At 41.1% G+C, this 26,264-nt stretch overlaps 1 protein-coding gene across 3 annotated transcripts in view; it reads left to right on the top strand.

Moving 5' to 3' along the window:
• The window catches only part of SRFBP1 (serum response factor binding protein 1), a 139,610-nt gene that overhangs the window by 71,706 nt on the left and 41,640 nt on the right, over positions 1–26,264 (top strand). For all 3 annotated transcript variants that reach the window (XM_069753482.1, XM_069753497.1, XM_069753489.1), the window contains one exon: positions 25,216–25,287. In XM_069753482.1, coding sequence (XP_069609583.1) covers positions 25,216–25,287 — 72 coding nt within the window. The remainder of the gene's footprint in view (positions 1–25,215; positions 25,288–26,264) is intronic.

The raw sequence follows: 26,264 nt of genomic DNA on the forward strand, positions 1-26,264 counted from the left end.
CCCACTGGATGACCGCGTCACTAGACTGGGTGCAGCCTCTTTCTATACAAGTGTTTGGAGCAACACCCACTGGAGTATGTATAACTCATACATACCCTCTGATCCCATCTGATAAACCGTCGAATCCCCACAGTGCACAGTGTGCGTGCTGGGGGGATTCAGAAGTGTGCAGACTTATCGATTTGGATCGATTAGGACCCCTTTAATTGATGGACTTATGGTATGCTTATGGTAAGCAGTCCTTAATGCACAGGCCAGGTTTCTCATGGAAGGTTTCACAGTGGTAAATTGTTTCCTTTCGTATGCCCCTCTTGGAGTATACTCTGTATACTTTTTTATGTTCTTCGCTTCTTCACTGTTTGGGGAACCTCACCAGGACAATGTGCAATGCAGGCACCATCAGTTTCAGAATTGCTGGGATCTTTCCCTTCCTGAGTTCCAAACGTTAGGTGATTGATTGATGACTTCCTCTGAAACTGATGCAAGGTCCCTGTATTGCCTGCAGATCGAAACCGCACAAAAGCATTTTACAGTGCCATCTGTACAATGTGCACAGCCAATTTTTTGTACCATACTTTAATGTTTTGCATGGCACTGTGTGGTTTGAGGCCTTAATTTGAGAGATCTACACCCCCCCCCCCCCACCCCATGAATTTATTGTAATCCAGGTTACAATCTGGCTTTGGGACTTGTGTTGTGGTACCTTGGACAGTGACAAGGAGGCTGTTGTCATGGTGTATGATTGTCAAGATAAGGACATACCTCTTGTCCTTATATTTGACCACCAGCATGTTGTCCCTGCATTGGGCTCTGCTGTCGCCCTTTCTCAGCAGTTGCTCATTTAGCGGCTCTCGGATTTCTTCACATGGTGCTACATGCAACTAAGCCTCTATCAGAGTCTCTTGAAGAATGAGAAGCTGGTGTAAAAGGTATCTACATAGGGATGATAACCCTTATCCAGCAGTTGGTGCAGAAATTCCCACACTATTTTCCCACTCGCCCTCAGGACATGGCGCATTCAGGGGGGTCAATCTATGTATTCTTCCCTTCGTAGACGCTAAATCTATTGTGTGTACCCTGAGGTACTTTCGTGCAGCTTGTACAGTTTAGTTCCATATCTGGCCTTCTTACTGGGCAAGTATAGTCAAAATTTTAGCCTCCCTTTGGAAATGAACCAGAAATTCATCTATAGTGATGTCCCTTTGGGGGTGGTATGCCTCAGCAAATATTCTGCTGAAATATTTAACTTCTGGCCAAATTTTATATAGACGATCAAAGTTAGAATAGTCTTGGTGAGGACACTGCTCATTATCACTATAAGGCTACAGTCACACTCTCAGTATTTGTAATCCAAAACCAGGTGAGGAGCAGTCAGAGAAAAAGTATAATAGAAATACGTCACCAATTCAGCATTTTTTGACCCACCCCTGGTCTACAAATATTTTGGATTGCCTCAAATTGTGCCGCTGTCATGGCCTTGGGGAATACCAGTGTGCTGTATAGTATATCAGTACTCCATTATATATAAATACAAATTTGCCACTGGCGCCCTCACAGGTGAAAGCGCAGGTTCACACTGAGCACATGTGACAGAGACTGGAGACGCCGTGGAGAGCGATCTGCTGCCTGCAACATCCTTCAGCATGACCGGTTTGGCAGTGGGTCAGTTATGGTGTGGGGTTGATTTCTTTAGAGGGCTGCACATGCCTCCATGTGCTCACCAGAGGTAGCCTGACTGCCAAGGGTACCCCTTGTGAGACCATCTGGGACATCATGTCTCGCACCATCCACCAACGTCACGTTGCACCACAGACTGTCCAGGAGTTGGTGGATGCTTTAGTCCAGGTCTGGGAGGAGATCCCCCAGGAGACCATCCGCTGCCTTATCAGAAGCATGCCCAGGCATTAAAGAATTGATTCCCATTGATGATTTTTGTGTGATTTTGTTGTCAGCACATTCAACTTTGTAGAGAACAAAGTATTCAATGATAATATTAACATTTCATTCATTTAGATCTAGGATGTGTTATTTCAGTGTTCCCTTTATTTTTTCATATATATATATATAATATACAGGGTGGAGCGCGGTAATTTGCTGATTTGGGAATGAAATAAAAAAATTATGATCATTAGAAAAATTTATTTTATATTTTAATTATACTGAACAGTAATGGAATTTTTAAATTACATGGTTTTAAATAGTGTATCTGGCAAATGTCGACCTTCGCTATCCACACACTGCTGCATACGTTTTCTGAAGTTTTCATGAACTCTAACAAGCATGTCCACTGGTATTCTGCCAATTTCAGCTTCAATATTGTTCCTTAGGTCTTCCAAGGTGTTGGGACGGTTGATATACACCTTAGACCTCAGGTAACCCCAAAGGAAAAAATCGCATGGGGCTAAATCTGGTGAGTGTGCTGGCCAGTTCACATCTCCCCTCAAAGAGATAAGCTGTCCAGGAAACATTTGCCTCAAACAATTCATGGTAACCCTCGCTGTGTGTGCAGTGGCACCATCCTGTTGGAACCATGTATCCTCTAGTTCCATTGCCTCAAGAGCCGGCTGAAAATAATCCTGTATCATAGACAAGTACCGTTCGGAGTTCACAGTTATGGCACGACCATTATCCTGAAAAAAGTAAGGACCAATGATGCCTACTCGTGATATGGCGCACCACACAGTGACGCGGTCCGAATGCAGAGGTCTCTCGTGAACTTCTCTGGGGTTTGTTTCACTCCAGTAACGCATATTTTGTTTGTTTACACACCCACTGAGGTGAAAATGTGCCTCATCAGGAAAAAACACAATTGCGTCACGGGGTATCGTTGCTAACATGTCTTCACAAGAGGTCCGCCGTGTCAAATAGTCCCATGCTGACAAATGTTGGACCACGCACATTTTATACGGGTGAAAATTCAGTTCATCATGAAGAATCCGGTGGAGTGAACGTCTTGAAATGCCAAGAGCAAATGATTGCTTCCGAGCAGAGCGTTTCGGAGATTGCAGTACTGCTGCTCTAACTCTCTCGATGTTTTGTGGTGTTGTAATCCTTCTCTCAGGTCCCCTTCGTACACATGACACATTCCCTGCTGTTCTGAATGCATTCACCCAATTTACAATTGATTGCCGTCCAGGAACACGTCCGCATGGAGGAACAGCGAATTGTAAACGAAAAGCACGCTGCACTGCAATGATCGAGTGGGCATTTGAAAAATACGCTTCAACACAAAATGACCTCTCCTCACGTGTCCACTGCATGATGGCAACTGAAAGGCAGAGGAATACAAATCTCCCATCAGCCACTGTAAGCCACACCCACTCTCCCCTCTCTTCGACCGACAGTGCCGCCACAGCATGCAGTGCAAAAAAGCAAATTACCGCGCACCACCCTGTATATATATATATATATATATATATATATATATATATATATATATATATATATATATATATATATATATATATATATATGTATATATATATATATATATATAGACAAATTTAGAAGAAAAAAATGAAAGGTTTGTATAAAAAAATTGCAGTAAGGCTGTACCTATAAAGTTGCTCGGCGCAAACTTTTTTTTTTTTATAAACACAGATCGGTTGACAGGAGATGGATCGCATTGTCCATCAATGATATTTCTTTCTCTCAGGTGCACAGAGGATCTACAGAACCGCTCTGCATGCCCACTCTCAGAACAAACACAGCCAATATATAGACGTACCCGGAGGAAGTGACCAAGACAAGGATAGATATAAAGAATGCCTTTATTATATCTGATTGGCAAGTAAAATAATATAACAATTTGTGCGCATAACAGGACAAAAAAATATATATTTACATCAATAATTTAAATTTAATAAAAGAAGATGGTAGAGGCTGACCCAATTATATACATATATTTTAAATCCAAGGTAGTTCAGCCCCAAGAGAGATGATGAAAAAATAAAAAAAACTTTAGCAATATATCATCCAGATGATAAAATGTGCAAATTGTAATATATAAGGTGCGGAATATCAAGTGTTAAAGGCCACTACTATATATCAATTTACATATAAAATGGGTCGTGGTATTCCTCACAATATGCCTCACAATATATAGTGTAGGTAATATATGAAGTGAAAAAAATGGATAAAGTGCAAGGTAACAAAAAGGCAAGGAAATGCCAGTATGTATATATATATCAGCCTAAGACAATGTGTAATACCTACAAAACTGTGAAAATAAAAAAACTATCAAATGCTAAAACATATAATGTGCAAATATAAAGTGCAAAATATCAAGTGCTAAGAGCTGCCAATATATATCTCTCAACCTGCATATAACATAGATCGTAGTATGCCTCACAATATATAGTGCAAGTAATATAAAGTGCAAGAAATAGAGTGCAGAGTAACAAGACAGGATTTGCAATTGTGTAAAGTAACCTAGTACTGGAACATGTAATGTGCAAAATGTCGCAAAAGTGGAGGCTATCAATATGTATGTAGAAGATCTTAGATGTAATGCCAATACCGCAACACCAGATGTCCACAGGTGCCTTAATTGTGCAATGCAATGTGCAGCGTGCTCCTCAGAAGAGGAGATACAGCAGGAGCCCCGCAGCAAAATAAATACAAGTGCACGGTATAAAACAACTAGGGATATGTACACAATATACCTTAATAGGAGGGTCAGCCAGGTCCCGTAATAGCGCACCCCGACGCGCGTTTCGGATCTTAGTCCTTCGTCAGGAAAAGATGGTGTGTAGAGTAGTGATTGCTATTTTAGATCAACCCTTTTGGTACTGATTGGATGAATACCGTAGTTACTGACCAATCCGTGCCAAAAAAGTTAATCAGGCAAGGTGACATCTCGATCACCCCGTCCATTGTGACAGCCGTGATTGATGCGGTCTCAGACCGCAGTATAATCTCCAAAATGAATAAAAACTCAAAATGCACTGTTCCAAATTATTAGGCACAGTAGAATTTCTAAACATTTGATATGTTTTTTAAAGAACTGAAAATGCTCATTTGTGGAATTTGCAGCATTAGGAGGTCACATTCACTGAACAAAAAAGCTATTTAACTCCAAAACATCCTAACAGGCCAAGTTACATGTTAACATAGGACCCATTCTTTGATATCACCTTCACAATTCTTGCATCCATTGAACTTGTGAGTTTTTGGAGAGTTTCTGCTTGTTTTTCTTTGCATGAAGTCAGAATCGCCTCCCAGAGCTGCTGTTTTGATGTGAACTGCCTCCCACCCTCATAGATCTTTTGCTTGATGATACTCCAAAGGTTCTCTATAGGGTTGAGGTCAGGGGAAGATGGTGGCCACACCATGAGTTTACCTCCTTTTATGCCCATAGCAGCCAATGACTCAGGTATTCTTTGCAGCATGAGATGGTGCATTGTCATGCATGAAGATGACTTTGCTCCTGAAGGCACGTTTCTGCTTTTTATATCATGGAAGAAAGTTGTCAGTCAGAAACTCTATATACTTTGCCAGGTCATTTTCACACCTTCACGAACCTTAAAGGGCCCTACCAGCTGTTTCCCCATGATTCCGGCCCAAAACATGACTCCGCCACCTCATTGCTGACATCGCAGCCTTGTTGGGACATGGTGGCCATCCACTACTCCATCCATCTGGACCATCCAGGGTTGCTCAACACTCATCGGTAAACAAAACTGTTTGAAAATTAGTCTTCATGTATGTTTGGGCCCACTACAACCGTTTCTGCTTGTGAACGCTGTTTAGGGGTGGCCAAATAGTAGGTTTATGCACCACAGCAAGCCTTTGAAGGATCTTACACCTTGAGGTTCGAGGGACTCCAGAGGCACCAGCAGCTTCAAATAACTGTTTGCTGCTTTGTAATGGTATTTTGGCAGCTGCTCTCTTAATCAAATGAATTTGTCTGGCAGAAACCTTCCTCATTATGCCTTTATCTGCATAAACTCTGTCTGTGCTCTGTTTCAGTCACAAATCTCTTCACAGTATGATGATCACTCTTAAGTTTTCGTGAAATATCTAATGTTTTCATACCTTGTCCAAGGCATTGCACTAACGCGTTTCAGCAGCAGAGAGATCATTTTTATTTCCCATATTGCTTGAAACCTGTGGCCTGCTTAATAATGTGGAACATCATTTTTAAGTAGTTTTCCTTTAATTAGAATCACCTGGAAAACTAATTATCACGTGTTTAAGATTGATTTCAATGATCCATTGAGCCCTGAGACACAATACCATCCACGAGTTTATTTGAAAAACAAAACAATTAAATCTTTAAGACACTTAAATTCAATCTGCATAATAATTTGGAACACCGTGTGTGTATGTATGTATGTATATATATATATTGTACACACACACACACACACACACACACACACATATATCTCACCGCACATACACTGTGCATGTTGTGATGGGGTTAAGCTACTTGACCAACATTGCATCCGGATCTCTTTTTTTCTGGTCAGACTTCTTTCTCTGGACTATGGGTTCTTGTTCTAGGCCTTCTATCGCATTGTTTAAACTTTGCAACCTTGGTTGCAAGGTAATTGGTTAAATACATCATGGATAAAAAGCATATTCACAAAAATGTCTCAATGTAAGGAAATTTAGAAAAATATATCCTCGTAGGCTTCATTCATTCATTCATTCATTCATTCATTCATTCATTCATTCATTCATACGTCTGCTTTTCATGTGTTCGAGCTGCACTTTTAGATGCAGCTTCCATAAGGTTTTTGCACTAAAACCGCAGCAAAACCTTATAACTGCATTTTTGCATTTACCCATTACTTTCTATGGGTGAAAAAAGGCTGAAGTGACATGCTGCATTTTACAAAAACGCAGCAGTTTTCCAAATCAGTCAGGAAAAAAAGTGTGTGCATGATCCATGACCTTTCTGAAATCTCATAGCTTTTTATGGTACTGCAAATCGCGGCTTTAAATTTGCCTTAATAAATATATATATATATATATATATATATATATATATATATGCTATTGAACCCGTTCTACGCCCGGGTGGCGAGCATTTATATTGGTATATGGTCTCCATCCTGGTATGTGCTGCTTCCGTCCTGCGCCCTAATATTGTGATGTGCTGCTACCATCTTGTGCCCCCATCCTGTTTTGTGCACCATCTTGTCATGTGCTACACTCTTCCTGAGCCCTCATCCTGTCATGTGCTGCTCTCATCCTGCGCCCCATTGTGTTATGTGCTGCTCCCATCCTGTTATGTGCTGCTCCCATCCTGTTATGTGCTGCTCCCATCCCGTGCCCCTATTCTGTTGTGCTCCTGTCATCCCGCGCCCCCATACTGTAATGTGCTGCTCCCATCCTGCGCCCCGTTCTGTCATGTTCTGCTCCCATCCATATGCCCCGTATGCTGCTCCATAAAGGTTGATGGCCCCATAAGATGCTCCATAGTAAAATATGCCCCCTATGCTGCTGCGATTAATAATAAAAAAAGACATACTCGCCTCTCGTCGCTGGGTGCCGAGTGCCAGGGGCCTGAGCAGGTGGGGACACCGACGCGCTATAGGGATCAGGTGCCAGAGTCGCTGCTGGCTCAGGCCCCCGGCACTTGCTATCTTCACCTTTCCCTCTTCCACCGCTGCGCACCGCTCCATCCGGGTCCTCTGGATGTGACTGTTCAGGCAGAGGGCGGCGCAAACTATTTACATCATCGCGTCCTCTGACCTGAACGTCACAGGCAGAGGACGCGGAATGCGATTTCTGAGGCTGGTGACTCGGATAAACTTATCATCAGAAGCAGAGGTGACTCTTGGTCTTCCTTTCCTGGGGCGGTCCTCATGTGAGCCAGTTTCTTTGTAGCGCTTGATGGTTTTTGCCACTGCACTTAGGGACACTTTCAAAGTTTACCCAATTTTTCAGACTAACTGACCTTCAATTCTTAAAGTAATGATGGCCACTCGTTTTTCTTTACTTAGCTGCTTTTTTTCTTGCCATAATACAAATTCTAACAGTCTATTCAGTAGGACTATCAGCTGTGTATCCACCAGACTTCTGCACAACACAACTGATGGTCCCAACCCCATTTATAAGGCTAGAAATCCCACCTATTAAACCAGACAGAGCACACCTGTGAATTGAAAACCATTCCCGGTGACTACCTCTTGAAGCTCATCAAGAGAATGCCAAGAGTGTGCAAAGCAGTCATCAAAGCAAAAGGTGGCTACTTTGAAGAACATTGAATATAAGACATAATTTCAGTTGTTTCACACTTTTTTGTTAAGTATATAATTCAACATGTGTTAATTCATAGTTCTGATGCCTTCAGTGTGAATGTACAATTTTCATAGTCATGAAAATACAGAAAAATCTTTAAATGAGAAGGTGTCCAAACTTTTGGTCTGTACTGTATGTGTGTGTTTTTGCTGCTATTTTTAGGTTTCACCTATAATGGATGAAAATTGGGACCTTAGCTACCCTTATCTAGGGACTTCATTTTATTTTTAATAGTTGACTTTTTTCATTGTTCTTCATCTGTTTTTTTGTTTTTGTTTTTTCTCCATAAGCTGTCATAGTTTACTTTATGAAACTAGATGGAAAGTTCAGGGAATTGCTATTGGTACAAAACTAGAAATTCTTCTTTTTGCATAATTATAATAAGCCTTTTTCACACATCAGAGTTTTTTTCCCACTTTAAAATAAATACCTCCTTTATTCATTTTTAGTCCGTATCGGTTTTAGTCATCAGACTTACCATTCAGTGATCACAAGCGGAGCTCTTGAATATGGTAAGATATTAAAGGGAACCTTACCCCAGTCCACAGGCAGCATGTATCAGTCGTTGGTGGCAGGCGGGGAGATGCCACCAGGGACCCATCTTTCTAACTAGTCTCCCATGCGGCTCGGTCCCCACAGCTTTTAAAGTATGTTCTTTTTCTGTAGTGCAACAGGTTTTCAGAGGCAAAAACATACTTGTCTGAAATCATACTGCCAGTGTCTGGTACATCAGCTGTCTTTGAAAACACAGAGGTGTGTTAGAAAGTTATAAAACTTTTCAGTATAGGGTTTTATGGGTTAATTTTTGTTTGTCGTTATCCCACAAATAACAATTCTCACCTCTTAATAGGATGATAAATGTATGATTACTGTGAGTCCGGGAGCTATTCATTGTCTAGGACAGTGGTGGCCAAGCATGGGCAGTATTGCTCTTATGAAAGTGAATAGACCAGTGGTCACACATGGAATCTATTGCTCCTCAGGACCACTCATGATCAGTGGGGATCCCAGCAGTTGGACTTCCAGCAACTATTCTTTATTTCCTATCCTGTGCATCACTTGCACATTGTGTTTGGGGATATCCCCTTTTAGTAATACCTAAATTATATATCTGTGTTGGCGAATTTGTAAACCATGGCAGACGAAATGACGCAATATGCTTACTATCGAGTCTGGTGTGATGTCAGGCCCTGGTAAAGTTCTAGTCCAATATCAGTTGGGCGCCGCTGTTATGTCATGTCAGAAATCCTCCCGGGAGCCATAGGGTCGTGCATAGAGGCCCTTCTGTTTTTCCTCCCGGGAGCCATAGGGTCATGCATAGAGGCCCTTCCGTTATTCCTCCCAGGAGCCATAGGGTCGTGCATAGAGGCCCTTCCGTTTTTCCTCCTGGGAGCCATAGGGTCGTGCATAGAGGCCCTTCCGTTATTCCTCCCGGGAGCCATAGGGTCGTGCATAGAGGCCCTTCCGTTATTCCTCCCGGTAGCCATAGGGTCGTGCATAGAGGCCCTTCCGTTATTCCTCTCGGGAGCCATAGGGTCGTGCATAGAGGCCCTTCCGTTATTCCTCCCGGTAGCCATAGGGTTGTGCATAGAGGCCCTTCCGTTATTCCTCTCGGGAGCCATAGGGTCGTGCATGCATGGAGTGGCTACATGCCAAATTACTGAATTTGATGTGAATAAATCTGCTCATTTCTAAATCTCAGCATTAAAACATAATTCAAATTAAAAAGTAAAAAGAATATATTCTGCTATCCAAATGGGATAATTCTGAAAATATTATGTAGAAGAAAAAAAAAATCCTGAATGTGTTACCCATGTGCACCAGGAAAACTGATCAGGCTGTCACATGTTATGTCTTGAAGAAGAATTTAGAATCGGAAATATTGTGGAAAATGAAAACTTTTGAGACGCATGATTGACTGTCCGCCTTGTGTTTTCCTCGCTCTAAGTGCAATACCTGTTGGTCAGTGATGTCAGCCTTGTAAGACGTCCAGCCCTTTCGGAGATGGATTGCACCTCGGAGAATTCTATTTATCCTTGTGGGGGTTTCTTTTTGGTGTTTTTTTGTTTGTTTTTTTAAAGCAAATCACGTTATTGTTCTTTTCATTCTAAAGTTATGAAACCTTTGGACCAAGTTTTGCTTTATAGAGACCTCATGTACTTTATGAACATCATTGATACGTAGATAGGCTACCCATTTTGCAAGGCAAGTTAAAGGGTCAGCCACTGACTCTTAAAGGGAAGCTACCTCTCCTAGGTGATATTTGCTAGATGTCTCCTTTCATTCATAAAGATGGGTAATTTACATATTTTCCTATGGCATGTTGTCTGTAAGACTCCATACTCAGTTGTATACAAAATAGGAAGGTGACTGACCGCACTCACTTAAGCTACTTTCACACTGACGTTTTTTTTAATACGTCGCAATGCGTCGTTTAGGGGAAAAAACGCATCCTGCAAAGTTGTTTGCAGGATGCGTTTTTGCCCCATAGATTAACATTAGCGATGCAGTGCGACGTATTGACACACGTCGCAACCGTCTTGCGACAGTTGTGGCGGACCACCGGGAGCAAAAAAGGTTAAATGTAACGTTTTTTGCAGCCGACGGACCGCTTTTTCCGACCGCGCATGCGCGGCCGGAACTCCGCCTCCACCTCCCCGCACCTCACAATGGGGCAGCGGATGCGCCGGAGAAATGCATCCGCTGCCTCCGATGTGCAGCACAACAAACGCTAGCGTCGGAATCTCGGCCCGACGCATTGCGACGGGGAGATTCCGACGCTAGTGTGAAAGTAGCCTTATTGGGGCGCCCGTTCCATGTCCAGGGAACTCTCCTGGGTATTCTAGGGAATCCAAATCGAATGAACAGCACTCCAGCCGGATGTAGTAATAATGTAGAAAAGGTTTTTATTCAGCCATGGTAAAGCAACGTTTCGACCACAAGTCGGTCTTTTTCAAGCATACAAAATGGTGCCAAAGGCTGGCTTAAATAGTGTGGATACCACGCAGGGCACCAATCACCATCAAGTCACAGCCCACATTAAAATACTATACAAAAAATAACATCTAACAGACATCAGACGCATGTGTAGACAAGTCCCCTGTGGACATATTACCACCATAAACATCAAATAAATAATATATATACAAATACATATTCATGCTCTGTTTATCTTAGAATCCACTGGATGCATCATCTTTTCCATGGAGATCTTCGACCAATGGATCCATTCCCATTGTGGACTTCCTGATCAGTTAAATCCAATAGAGAATAGCAGCGCCAAAAGGACAAACAACCTATCCAATACCTTCATATAACATGGCGCTTCTCTATTAACCAATCCGGCATATTTACTTATATTGAGCAGGCTTACATCATCGCCAAGCGTCCTTTCCTCGGCATCACCGCTGCGTCGCAGATCGTCATAGAGACCACAGTGTGTGAACGCAGGCGCACTACGTAACAGCCGCGCTCCATCACAAGATCGCAATGGAGACACACCCAAACGTGACGCGCATCTACGTCACACAACAGCGGTCACATGCGACCGCCACTCAGACCGGTTACCCGGTGGGTGGGACGCTAATAAACAACATGGCGTTTCCTTAGTGACCAATCCGGCATACTGACTTATATTTAGCATGCTTGCATCAATATAATGTGTCCATATCACGGCATCAGCACTGAGCCGCAGATTGTCATAGAGACCACAGCGTATAAGCGCAGGCGCACCACGCAGAAGCCGCGCTCCATACCGCAATGGAGACACGCTCAAACGTGATGCATACCTATGCCACAAAGCAGCGGTCACCTGTGATGGCCACTCAGACCGGTTACCCGGGAGACGCAAATAGGCAACAAATGATAATTCACAATAAGGGAAGGATCTACGGGAAGTGAAAGACTTAAAAAGGAAAATAGTATATATAGAAAAACAAAATCATGCTCAATCAACAGTGGGAAAAAAACAAATATGACAAACATAATGGGACAGTCGGAACCTAGACAGGAGGCAACAATTCTAGCATATTCATGCTTTATATATGATATATCCAATGTGCCAATTATGCACATGATCCAAATCTTGAATTGTCCTAAACGTCCATCCAGCGACTGTCACATTCATTGTCCATGTCTAGTAAAACAAAAACATATATTAAAACACACATACATACACCCGGGTCATAAAAACATCATAAAAAGAATGACGACATCAACCTTAAGAGAGGAACTATCATATTAAGGGGTACACATATGTAGATTAAAGTCTGTATTCAAACCAAGGTTGGAACACTATCTATGACTCTAAATCTTAGTTGATTTACCGAGTGTTTCTTCTCCATGAAATGCTTAGGGACCGGCAATTCAGTAAGTCCCGTCCTGATGGTACTTTTATGTTTACTGATACGGGCCCTCACTTCCATCGTGGTCTCCCCAATATACATAAGGCCACAGAGGCAGGTAATCATATAGATGAGGTATACCTCTCCTTTAAGTAAATCTTTTTCCCAGTATGGGGATGATAAAAAAATTCTCCTTTCAACATATTGTTACAGCAGGCGCAGCCAAGGCATGGGAAATTCCCATTTCTTGGCGCGCTCAAAGTCTGTTGACATGAAACCTTTGATGTACCAATATCTGATCTAACCAATTTGTCACCCAGATTCCTTCCCCTCCTATACGACATCATAGGAAATGATTTGAAATCTCCCTCCTATACGACATCATAGGAAATGATTTGAAATCTGTGACTTGGGGTAAGCCACGCTGCAAAAGGGCCCAATGTTTTTTTATGATCCCACTAATACAATTACTAACCGAATTGTACGTAGATACAAACGGGATACGTTCACAAGAGCGTTTCATGGAGGTTTTCTTATGGACACTTTCACGTGAAGAGTTACGGGCCTTTATTTTGAACTTATTCACTTCTTCTTTCGGATAACCTCTCGCTATAAATTTGGAGCACATATCCTTTAATCGTTGGTCAACCATATTTTCGTGAGACAGTATTCTACGCACTCTCAATAATTGGCTCCAATGAAGTGAATCCACCATCCTCCTTGGATGATTGCTGTCAAATAACAGCAAACTGTTCCTATCCTTCTCTTTCACGAAAATATCGGTTTTCAATCTATCTCCATCCTTGTAAACCAAAGTGTCCAAAAATTGTATTTGGACTGTTGAGTGTGTCAATGTAAATTGCAATTCTGAATATACTCCATTAAGGCTATTATGAAAGGCCCCCAGTTCCGTCAAACTACCATCCCATATCAAAAAAATATCTCTGACGTGGCGCCACATGTTGGATTGGTACACAAACCTGTCCTCAAATACCGCCTTTTAGATGTTAGCATAGGTTGGGGCCACATTGGACCCCATGGCGGTACCTCTCAACTGAAGGTAGTACTCATCCCCAAAGAGGAAATAATTCCTCCTGTTGATGAGCTCCAACAGTGTGAGGACAAGCTGTGCACACTTCGGGGCCACATCGGAGCCCGATAGCGCACAACAAACAGCCTCAAGGCCTTTGTCGTGTTCAATTGATGTGTACAACGATGTCACATCGAACGATGCCAAAATAGAAGTATCTGAAATTGTCACATCATCAATTTTGTAAAGAAAATAATTTGTGTCTCTGATAAAAGACCGCGCTGACACAGCAAAGGGGCGTAACACTCGGTCCAGAAAGATGGTGGTCTTATTAAACAGTGAACCCCTACCCGAGACGATCGGTCTACCCGGAAGGTTAAATAAATCCTTGTGGATTTTAGGTAACACATACAGCACTGGTATAACCGGTGTATCCACAATCAAGAACTCAGACAGCTTGTGGTCAATGAGTCCCATGGCTATGGAGTCACTGACCACAAGCTGTAATTCCCTCTGAAAACGTAAAGTAGGATTACAAGATAACTTCTTATATACAAGATGGTCATCCAATTGTCTAAGTATCTCAACTTTGTATTTGGAACTGTCCATAATAACCACTGCCCCGCCTTTATCGGCTCTTTTGATAGTTAATGCAGCATTGTCTGCCAAAATACCCACGGCCTTCCTTTCAGCCAATGTCATATTTTGATATGCTGGAGGTTTATAGGTATTCTTTAGTTTTTCAACTTCACTCTGTACCAATTCCATATATGATTCAATAAAATGATTTCTATTAGGTGGCTGAAACATACTCTTGTTATATAATCCCAATTCCTTTAAAGAAAAACCTTGTGTAGAATTTCTCACATCTATTTTTTGTAACATTGGTTTTATCAGAGAAATAAGATGACAATCTCAACCTCCTAAAAAAAGCTTGTAAGTCAATCTCCATTCCAAAACCAATCCGGGTTATTTGACGGACAAAAGGACAGTCCCTTAGATAGTATCTTAAGTTCAATCTCAGACAACGTAACAGAAGAAATATTTACCACCAATTCTCTGTCATCTGTCAATTGTTCTTCATATTCCTCGTTTTCATTGTGGCTGTCCTCCCTTGTCTCTGTTCTCTGGGACGACCCTTGGCTCCTGTGCTTACGGCCGCCTCTCCGACCACGTTTCCTGGGGTAGTTTTGTCCATCCTTTCTGTGTCTAAAAAAATTAGCTCCCTTTATTCCTCCCATATTCGAGTCATCTGTGGAGTCAGATTCAGCTGTGGTAAACCCAAAATTTGAGTATTTCCTCTCCTGTGGTTTCTTATGTCTCCTAGATGTCATGGATTTACCTCTTCTGGTATTGTAGGAGAATTGGCTAGGCCCCATGTGCCAGGAGAAAACACGGCCGCCATTTTAATCCTCCATATCTTTAAACCACTTGGGACGCTTGGCGATGATGTAAGCCTGCTCAATATAAGTAAATATACCGAATTGGTTAATAGAGAAGGGTCATGTTATATGAAGGTATTGGATAGGTTGTTTGTCCTTTTGGCGCTGCTATTCTCTATTGGATTTAACTGATCAGGAAGTCCACAATGGGAATGGATCCATTGGTCGAAGATCTCCATGGAAACGATGATGCATCCAGTGGATTATAAGATAAACAAAGCATGAATATGTATTTGTATATATATTATTTATTTGATGTTTATGGTGGTAATATGTCCACAGGGGACTTGTCTATACACATGCGTCTGATGTCTGTTATATGTTATTTTTTGTATAGTATTTTAATGTGGGCTGTGACTTGATGGTGATTGGTGCCCTGTGTGGTATCCACACTATTTAAGCCAGCCTTTGGCACCATTTTGTATGCTTGAAAAAGACCGACTTGTGGTCGAAACGTTGCTTTACCATGGCTGAATAAAAACCTTTTCTGCATTATTACTACACCAGGCTGGAGCGCTGTTCATTCGATTTGGATTCCATACTCAGTTGGTCTCTGATGAGAGCCAGTGTTTTCTCCATGTTACACCTATTGCTTTTGGAGTGTCAAAACTATTACATTGTGAACATGGCGGTATATATTATTGTAGATACAGACTGTACGGGCTCCTGTCAGGAGGAATATATTAGTGTAGATACAGACTGTACGTTCTCCTGTCAGGAATATATTATTGTAGATATAGACTGTACGGGCTCCTGTCAGGAATATATTATTGTAGATACAGACCAGGGTGGATTTGATTTAAATCTAACTGATTTAAATCACGATTTAAATCACTAGTCAGTAAGGCTTGACTTAAATCAGTGATTTAAATCAAAGTTTTTACCTAAACTAGTACTTGCTACTTTAACATGCAAGTAGATGAAGATTTTTAGAATCACTTTTTATATTACTTTTTTCTCCCCAGTTTAATGGGTTAATCATTCATATTTGGACACCACTGTTCTGTTGTACTTAGGAAGGAGAAAAATAATCCTGACCTTAATAACAATTTAAATAGATTTATTCAACTGAAACAATAACAACATTACAGCATAAGTTATTTGCTTAAACAAACATCCATGTTTGTTAACTAATTTGGCTAAACAATATATATATATATATATATACATACACATATACAGTGGGGCAAAAAAGTATTTAGTCAGTCAGCAATAGTGCAAGTTCCACCACTTAAAAAGATGAGAGGCGTCTGTAATTTACATCATAGGTAGACCTCAACTATGGGAGACAAACTGAGAAAAAAAAATCCAGAAAATCACATTGTCTGTTTTTTTAGCATTTTTTTAGCATATTATGGTGGAAAATAAGTATTTGGTCAGAAACAAACAATCAAGATTTCTGGCTCTCACAGACCTGTAACTTCTTCTTTAAGAGTCTCCTCTTTCCTCCACTCATTACCTGTAGTAATGGCACCTGTTTAAACTTGTTATCAGGATAAAAAGACACCTGTGCACACCCTCAAACAGTCTGACTCCAAACTCCACTATGGTGAAGACCAAAGAGCTGTCAAAGGACACCAGAAACAAAATTGTAGCCCTGCACCAGGCTGGGAAGACTGAATCTGCAATAGCCAACCAGCTTGGAGTGAAGAAATCAACAGTGGGAGCAATAATTAGAAAATGGAAGACATGCAAGACCACTGATAATCTCCCTCGATCTGGGGCTCCACGCAAAATCCCACCCCGTGGGGTCAGAATGATCACAAGAACGGTGAGCAAAAATCCCAGAACCACGCGGGGGGACCTAGTGAATGAACTGCAGAGAGCTGGGACCAATGTAACAAGGCCTACCATAAGTAACACACTACGCCACCATGGACTCAGATCCTGCAGTGCAAGACGTGTCCCACTGCTTAAGCCAGTACATGTCCGGGCCCGTCTGAAGTTTGCTAGAGAGCATTTGGATGATCCAGAGGAGTTTTGGGAGAATGTCCTATGGTCTGATGAAACCAAACTGGAACTGTTTGGTAGAAACACAACTTGTCGTGTTTGGAGGAAAAAGAATACTGAGTTGCATCCATCAAACATCATACCTACTGTAAAGCATGGTGGTGGAAACATCATGCTTTTGGGCTGTTTCTCTGCAAAGGGGCCAGGACGACTGATCCGGGTACATGAAAGAATGAATGGGGCCATGTATCGTGAGATTTTGAGTGCAAACCTCCTTCCATCAGCAAGGGCATTGAAGATGAAACGTGGCTGGGTCTTTCAACATGACAATGATCCAAAGCACACCGCCAGGGCAACGAAGGAGTGGCTTCGTAAGAAGCATTTCAAGGTCCTGGAGTGGCCTAGCCAGTCTCCAGATCTCAACCCTATAGAAAACCTTTGGAGGGAGTTGAAAGTCCGTGTTGCCAAGCGAAAAGCCAAAAACATCACTGCTCTAGAGGAGATCTGCATGGAGGAATGGGCCAACATACCAACAACAGTGTGTGGCAACCTTGTGAAGACTTACAGAAAACGTTTGACCTCTGTCATTGCCAACAAAGGATATATTACAAAGTATTGAGATGAAATTTTGTTTCTGACCAAATACTTATTTTCCACCATAATATGCAAATAAAATGATAAAAAAACAGACAATGTGATTTTCTGGATTTTTTTTCTCAGTTTGTCTCCCATAGTTGAGGTCTACCTATGATGTAAATTACAGACGCCTCTCATCTTTTTAAGTGGTGGAACTTGCACTATTGCTGACTGACTAAATACTTTTTTGCCCCACTGTATATATATATGTATATATATATATATATATATATATATATATATATATATATATATATATATATATATATATATATATATATTAATTATAAGAAACTTAGACTGTCAGCTCAGCCAACGCATGAAAAACTTAAATACTACTGTCCCTGCTGTCCTCTGTAGCTCACTTGTCGTCATCTTCATCATCATCTTATTCTTTGTTCCTATTCATAATCTGGAAAAGAAAAATAAGCTTTCCTGCTTTATTGGGTCCCAACCGATTTCTCAATTTAGAATGAATGAGTCCAAAGGAAGAGAATATTCTTTCAACGCCTGCAGAAGAAGCTACTGCTGTTAAAAGTGAAATCATTACTTGAACAGTCCCTAAATCCAAGCGCTTAAGTGACTTCCACCAGTTTACTGGTGTGACCTTCCTTAAAATATCTTCAGCAAACATATATTTCTTGAATGGTTCCCCCTTAGCTCTGAAGTTTATTATAGTTGGCATTAAAGATGGATGATTGCTGGATACCCATGTCATAGCTAACTCCTCTTCCTCAGCACTTAGGTTTTGACCCTGATATTGTATATTGACAATATTTGCCAAAAAATGAGCTGGAGTCAGTGCTTGTCCCATTCGTTTGTTTACTGCTTGTAATTTAATTCTGTCCATGTGTAGTTCTGTTTTTAAGTGTTCACTCAGTTCCTTCCAAATTTCAACAGCATCCGCAATAAAACAGCTATTTTTCTGTATTTTGTTTAAAGCTTGAGAGATGGGTTTCAGGAAGCTCAGCATGTGTTCAACATTTCTCTTAAGCCCAATGTTGAGGATTTTAGCCGTGACAGTGCCATCTATTTTATCTCGATTTTCTTCACAAAGTGTCATCAGAATAGGCCAGTTTTTGATACACTGCTCAAAACAGTCCACCACAGAGTTCCATCTAACATCTTGTGGGAGCGTTAGCTTGGTTCCACCCATCCTTTTCAGAGCTGCTGCAGCAAAATGATTATTACGGAAGTATTTAGCAATTTCAACAACATTAGCCTTTATTTCTGGAACACTTACCGTATATACTCGAGTATAAGCCGAGATTTTCAGCCCATTTTTTTGGGCTGAAAGTCCCCCTCTCGGCTTATACTCGAGTCATATACCCGGGTGTCAGCAGGGGAGGGGGAGCGGGGGCTGTGTAATCATACTTACCTGCTCCCAGCGCGGTCCCTGCAGTCCCTGGCTTCTCCGGCGCTGCAGATTCTTCCTGCACTGAGTGGTCACATGGCACCGCTCATTACAGAAATGAATAGGCAGCTCCACCCCCATAGGGGAGGAGCCGCATATTCATTGCTGTAAATGATCGGTGCCATGTGACCGCTCAATTACAGGAAGAAGCTGCAGCGCCGGAGAAGCCAGGGACTGCAGGGACCGCGCCGCAGCAGGTAAGGGGAGCGCAGCGCTATAATTACCTGCTCCTCGCTCCGGCTCCGTCTGCAGCGTCCTCTAGCAATGACGTTCAGGTTAGAGGGCGCTGTGACGTAGTCAGTGCGCGCCCTCTGCTGAGCGTCAGTGCTGGAGACGGAGCCGCAGAGGAGCAGGTAATTATTGAAAGCGCCGGCGTCCTGAGAAGAGAGGTGAGTATGTGATTTTTTTTTTTTTTTTATGGCAGCACCAGCAGCATTCTAAGGAGCACCTATGGGGCCATAAAGGTGCAGAGCATATAAGGGGCACAGCATTATAAGGAGCACCTATGGGGCCATAAAGGTGCAGAGCATATATGGGGCACAGCATTATAAGGAGCACCTATGGGGCCATAAAGGTGCAGAGCATATAAGGGGCACAGCATTATAAGGAGCACCTATGGGGCCATAAAGGTGCAGAGCATATATGGGGCACAGCATTATAAGGAGCACCTATGGGGCCATAAAGGTGCAGAGCATATATGGGGCACAGCATTATAAGGAGCACCTATGGGGCCATAAAGGTGCAGAGCATATATGGGGCACAGCATTATAAGGAGCACCTATGGGGCCATAAAGGTGCAGAGCATATAAGGGGCACAGCATTATAAGGAGCACCTATGGGGCCATAAAGGTGCAGAGCATATATGGGGCACAGCATTATAAGGAGCACCTATGGGGCCATAAAGGTGCAGAGCATAAATGGGGCACAGCATTATAAGGAGCACCTATGGGGCCATAAAGGTGCAGAGCATATATGGGGCACAGCATTATAAGGAGCACCTATGGGGCCATAATCAAAGGTGCAGAGCATATATGGCACAGCATTATAAGGAGCATCTATGGGGCCATAATCAAAGGTGCAGAGCATATATGGCACAGCATTATAAGGAGCATCTATGGGGCCATAATCAATGGTGCAGAGCATTCTATATAGCACAGTTGTATATGGAGCATCTATGGGGCAATAATGAACGGTATGGAGCATCTATTTTTATTTTTGAAATTCACCGGTAAATACTGCATTTTCTACCCTAGGCTTATACTCGGGTCAATAAGTTTTCCCAGTTTTTTGTGGCAAAATTAGGGGGGTCGGCTTATACTTGGGTCGGCTTATACTCGAGTATATACGGTAAGTCTTTGGCTAAGAGGTGCAACAAATGAGCACTGCAACCATATGTTATTAGCAGCTTTGTATTCCCTCCCTGCTCTTCTAAATCTCTTCTCATCTTGGATACGTTTGCAGCATTGTCAGTGACCAAACTGCGTACTAGACATTTGAATTTTTTGTTCACATGTCGTTATAGCTTTTACTGCCACTTCGTGTAAGTATTCTGCTGTATGTGCATTTCCTGACGTATCAGTTGTTTGTGCAAGGAAGACTTTACCTTCTTCTGTTGTTATACAAGCACATACAATAGGATCATTGTGGACATTACTCCACCCATCAATACTTAGGTTAACAATTTTACCCTCCAGAGCTGTTGCACATTGCTCCATTTCTCTGTCATACACTTGATCCAGCAGTTTCCCTGCAACATCAGCTCTGCTGGGTGGACTGTATCTTGGTCTCAGTGACTGAACCATATTAATGAAATGTGGGTTCTCAGTCAGACGGAAAGAAGAGTTTGTTGCATAAATAAACTGGGTAATTTTTTCATCAATCAACTCTTTTTCTAATCTGCTAGTTCTTATCACAAACCTATCTATGGTGGTTCCAGGAGGTAAAGGTTTTTTCTTCCTTTTGGGTGATGGTGATATGTGGCTGTGGGTGTCTGATGATGATGATGATGCTGCTGCTAATGAAGCACTATGCTGGATGGATAACTCTGAAACTGTAGAACAGGATGATGGTGATCTTGGACGTGGATAGTTTCCAGAATCCATGAATTCCCCTAAACAAAAAAAGTCAATGCTGTTATTTTATTGTTTATACAATTTCTGCTTATTGTACACAACACATCACTGCCCCTGACCCAAAAGGAATATTTGTTTTTCTTCATAACTGTACCAAATGACAGTAACATGCAGTAATAATAAGAAATATAATTTTTCTCACACATGACAGTTCAATCTTTAGAAATAGGATTCAATAAAAATGTTTACCAACCTGAAGATCCTGCCTGTTCAGAAGTGTTTCTTTGGTCATCTTCATCACCGCACTTCTCATGATGTTGCCTCATTCGCGCCACCAGGCCTTGCATCTTTGTTGCATCGTTTGCATTTTGCACGCATGCCTGCCTTACCGATAGGCGAAGGAGCTTCATTAAAATATTCCCAAACTGGGTTTCTTTTACGGCCTGCTGCCATTATAAGGAAAGAATGTAACAAACCTCAGATCGTACACACAAACAGATCCAGACTTGTCTGTCTGTGGCTATGCTGCAGTATTGTGCTCAAAGTTTCACTTTCATTTTCTTGTCTGCTTGCCCTTCCTCCTCCTCACACTTAGATTCACATTCTTCTTGTGTTGTGCAGATCTATTCCACTCCAAACAATCAGAAACATATTGTCTAACTTCTTGGACTTGGCACTGAAGGGGTTGATTCTGTATTCATAGGTTTGTAGAACAATAGGATTAAGGTCTTTTTCTCAACTCTGTTCATGTTGTAACATTGTTGCCGTGAAGAAGAGGCTGGGACCTCTGCGGAGTCTAATTCAGTTTTGAGAACTGCGTAAGTAAAGCGAGCGTCTGTGATAATATAGGAGAGAAACTGCCCACTAATCCTACAGAAACCTCTGAAAGAACATGGCATTGTGAATGTTACACATACACAGCCTTTATTCTACTGAGTTAAACAACTCAGCTTTATCTCATGATGGAAGAACCAGGTAAAATAAATATTTTCCTCAAAAAGCAGTTTATTGAAAAAAATCCGATTTAAATAAAAAAAAAATCCGATTTTTTTTTTTTTTTTTAACATTGATTTTTATCCACCCTGATACAGACTGTACGGGCTCCTGTCAGATATCTATTATTATAGATATAGACTGTATGGGCTCCTGTCAGGTATATATTATTGTAGATATAGATTGTACGGGCTCCTGTCAGGAATATGTTATTGTAGATACAGACTATATGGACTCCTGTCAGGTATATATTATTGTAGATACAGACTGTATGGGCTCCTGTCAGGAATATATTATTGTAGATACAGACTGTACGGGCTCCTGTCAGGTATATATTATTGTAGATACAGACTGTATGGGCTCCTGTCAGGTATATATTATTGTAGATATAGACTGTATGGGCTCCTGTCAGGAATATATTATTGTAGATATAGACTGTACGGACTCCTGTCAGGAATATATTATTGTAGATACAGACTGTATGGGCTCCTGTCAGGTATATATTATTGTAGATATAGACTGTATGGGCTCCTGTCAGGTATATATTATTGTAGATACAGACTGTACGGGCTCCTGTCAGGTATATATTATTGTAGATATAGACTGTACGGGCTCCTGTCAGGTATATATTATTGTAGATACAGACTGTACGGGCTCCTGTCAGGTATATATTATTGTAGATACAGACTGTACGGGCTCCTGTCAGGTATATATTATTGTAGATACAGACAGTACGGGCTCCTGTCAGGTATATATTATTGTAGATACAGACTGTACGGGCTCCTGTCAGGTATATATTATTGTAGATACAGACTGTATGGGCTCCTGTCAGGAATATATTATTGTAGATACAGACTGTACGGGCTCCTGTCAGGTATATATTATTGTAGATACAGACTGTACGGGCTCCTGTCAGGTATATATTATTGTAGATACAGACTGTACGGGCTCCTGTCAGGTGTATATTATTGTAGATACAGACTGTACGGGCTCCTGTCAGGTATATATTATTGTAGATACAGACTGTACGGGCTCCTGTCAGGTATATATTATTGTAGATACAGACTGTATGGGCTCCTGTCAGGTGTATATTATTGTAGATACAGACTGTACGGGCTCCTGTCAGGAATATATTTTTGTAGATACAGACTGTACGGACTCCTGTCAGGAATATATTATTGTAGATACAGACTGTACGGACTCCTGTCAGGTATATATTATTGTAGATACAGACTGTACGGGCTCCTGTCAGGTATATATTATTGTAGATACAGACTGTACGGACTCCTGTCAGGTATATATTATTGTAGATACAGACTGTACGGGCTCCTGTCAGGTATATATTATTGTAGATACTAACTTTACGGGCTCCTGTCAGGAATACATTATTGTAGATACAGACTGTACGGGCTCCTGTCAGGTATATATTATTGTAGATACAGACTGTACGGGCTCCTGTCAGGTATAATTGTAGATACAGACTGTATGGGCTCCTGTCAGGTATATATTATTGTAGATACAGACTGTACGGGCTCCTGTCAGGAATATGTTATTGTAGATACAGACTGTACGGGCTCCTGTCAGGTATATATTATTGTAGATATAGACTGTATGGGCTCCTGTCAGGAATATATTATTGTAGATACAGACTGTACGGGCTCCTGTCAGGAATATATTATTGTAGATACAGACTGTACGGGCTCCTGTCAGGTATATATTATTGTAGATACAGACTGTATGGGCTCCTGTCAGGTATATATTATTGTAGATACAGACTGTATGGGCTCCTGTCAGGAATATATTATTGTAGATACAGACTGTACGGGCTCCTGTCAGGTATATATTATTGTAGATACAGACTGTACGGGCTCCTGTCAGGTATATATTATTGTAGATATAGACTGTATGGGCTCCTGTCAGGAATATATTATTGTAGATACAGACTGTACGGGCTCCTGTCAGGAATATATTATTGTAGATACTAACTTTACGGGCTCCTGTCAGGAATATATTATTGTAGATACAGACTGTACGGGCTCCTGTCAGGTATATATTATTGTAGATACAGACTGTACGGGCTCCTGTCAGGTATAATTGTAGATATAGACTGTACGGGCTCCTGTCAGGTATATATTATTGTAGATACAGACTGTACGGGCTCCTGTCAGGTATATATTATTGTAGATACAGACTGTACGGGCTCCTGTCAGGTATATATTATTGTAGATATAGACTGGTAGCTCTAATTTGTTATGGCAGCTCTCATTTTACTGGATGTGTTGGAATTCTGCAATATTATATCTGGCAATTTGATGGAATCTTTGATGGAGACTCCAAACTGTGTGCTGCCATATCATCACAGAAGAAAACCAGTCAACATTTCGTATGTGCATGCTGATCTTGCCCGCGTTCTCCAGCTGTGGGCCGTACGACCTTTATATAGCTGGGCAGGGAACGTAAAGCACTTGGAGCCGTATAAAGCTGTAAGATCCTTCAGATGAGATATTCAGAAGTGAATTGGGTTAATATTTAGCTTACATTTACTGCATTAATTAGTAATGCAACATAATTCTCTGAAGGGAGAAAATAGTAGTGCAGAGGTGCCCAATATGGCCACACTGGGTTTTCGGTCCAATAGTAGATTCATATGCACCTTTGACAAACTTGTGCTTATCTCTCACCAGGTACAAAAACAGCGTACAAAGTCCAGATAAGCCAAGGCAGCAGAACCACAAGTTCTTGATTTAAAAAATAAATGTTAACTTTAATCCATATTAGGTAAACCAGGAAGACAAAGCCGGCAACTTTTCAGCCATAATTGACTTTACAAAACTGTATTTTTTAGGTTTCAACAGGGCCAATTATGGCCAAAACGTTGCCAGCTTTGTCTTCCTGTATTAACTAATATGGATTAAAGTTCAAGGGTTTTTTTTATGTTTGTTTTTTTTTTTTTGCATTTTGCTGCCTTGATTCCTCTGAATTTTCCACACTGGGTATTCAAAGTGAAAAATCCTAGTAAAGCTATGACTTGGTGTATTTAATATGCTTTTTATTTATTTTCTTTTATTTTTTTTCTCAACAGAAGCTAAAACCAGATGTTGTGACCAAATATGCTCTCCAAACAGAAATTGCCTTTGACAACGTATTTAATAAGGTAATTATTTTTTTTTCATGGCTGCTATACTTCTCTTCCATCCTAAATTGTGAAATTTAAAGAAGCACTCCCATCAAAATTTGTATTCGCTTATAATATTGCAATCATATTATAGCATTGTGTACTTACAATTGCTCATTTTGCCTTTCTACCCAGTTAATTCTTCTGCTTTTCATTGGGTCTATGACATCACATAATTAACCCTTTTACCCCCAAGGGTGGTTTGCACGTTAGGCCAATTTTTTCAATTCTGACCACTGTCCCTTTATGAGGTTATAACTCTGGTATGCTTTTACGGATCCTGATGATTCTGACTTTGTTTTCTCGTGACATATTGTACTCCGTGATAGTAGTAAAATATATTTGATATTACCTGGGTTTACTTGTGAAAAAAACGGAAATTTGGCGAAAATTTTGAAAATTTATCAGTTTTCCAACTTTGAATTTTTATGCCCTAAAATCACAGAGATATGTCACACAAAATACTTAATAAGTAACATTTCCCACATATCTACTTTACATCAGCACAATTTTGGAACCCAAATTTTTTTTTTGTTAGGGAGTTATAAGGGTTAAAAGTTGACCAGCAATTTCTCATTTTTACAACACCATTTTTTTTTAGGGACCACATCACATTTGAAGTCACTTTGAGGGGTCTATATGATAGAAAATACCCAAGTGTGATACCATTCTAAAAACTGCACCCCTCAAGGTGCTCAAAACCACATTCAAGAAGTTTATTAACCCTTCAGGTGTTTCACAGGAATTTTTTGGAATGTTTAAAAAAAAGAACATTTAATAATAATAATTTTTATTTATATAGCACCAACATATTCCGCAGCACTTTACAATTAAGCGGGGACATGTACAGACAATAAATTCAGTACAAGTTAAGACAATTTAAACAGTGACATTAGGGGTGAGGTCTCTGCTCGCAAGCTTACAATCTACAAGGAAATGGGGGGGACACAATAGGT

This window comes from Ranitomeya imitator, chromosome 1, assembly GCF_032444005.1.
Source record: "Ranitomeya imitator isolate aRanImi1 chromosome 1, aRanImi1.pri, whole genome shotgun sequence".
Lineage (NCBI taxonomy): Eukaryota > Metazoa > Chordata > Amphibia > Anura > Dendrobatidae > Ranitomeya > Ranitomeya imitator.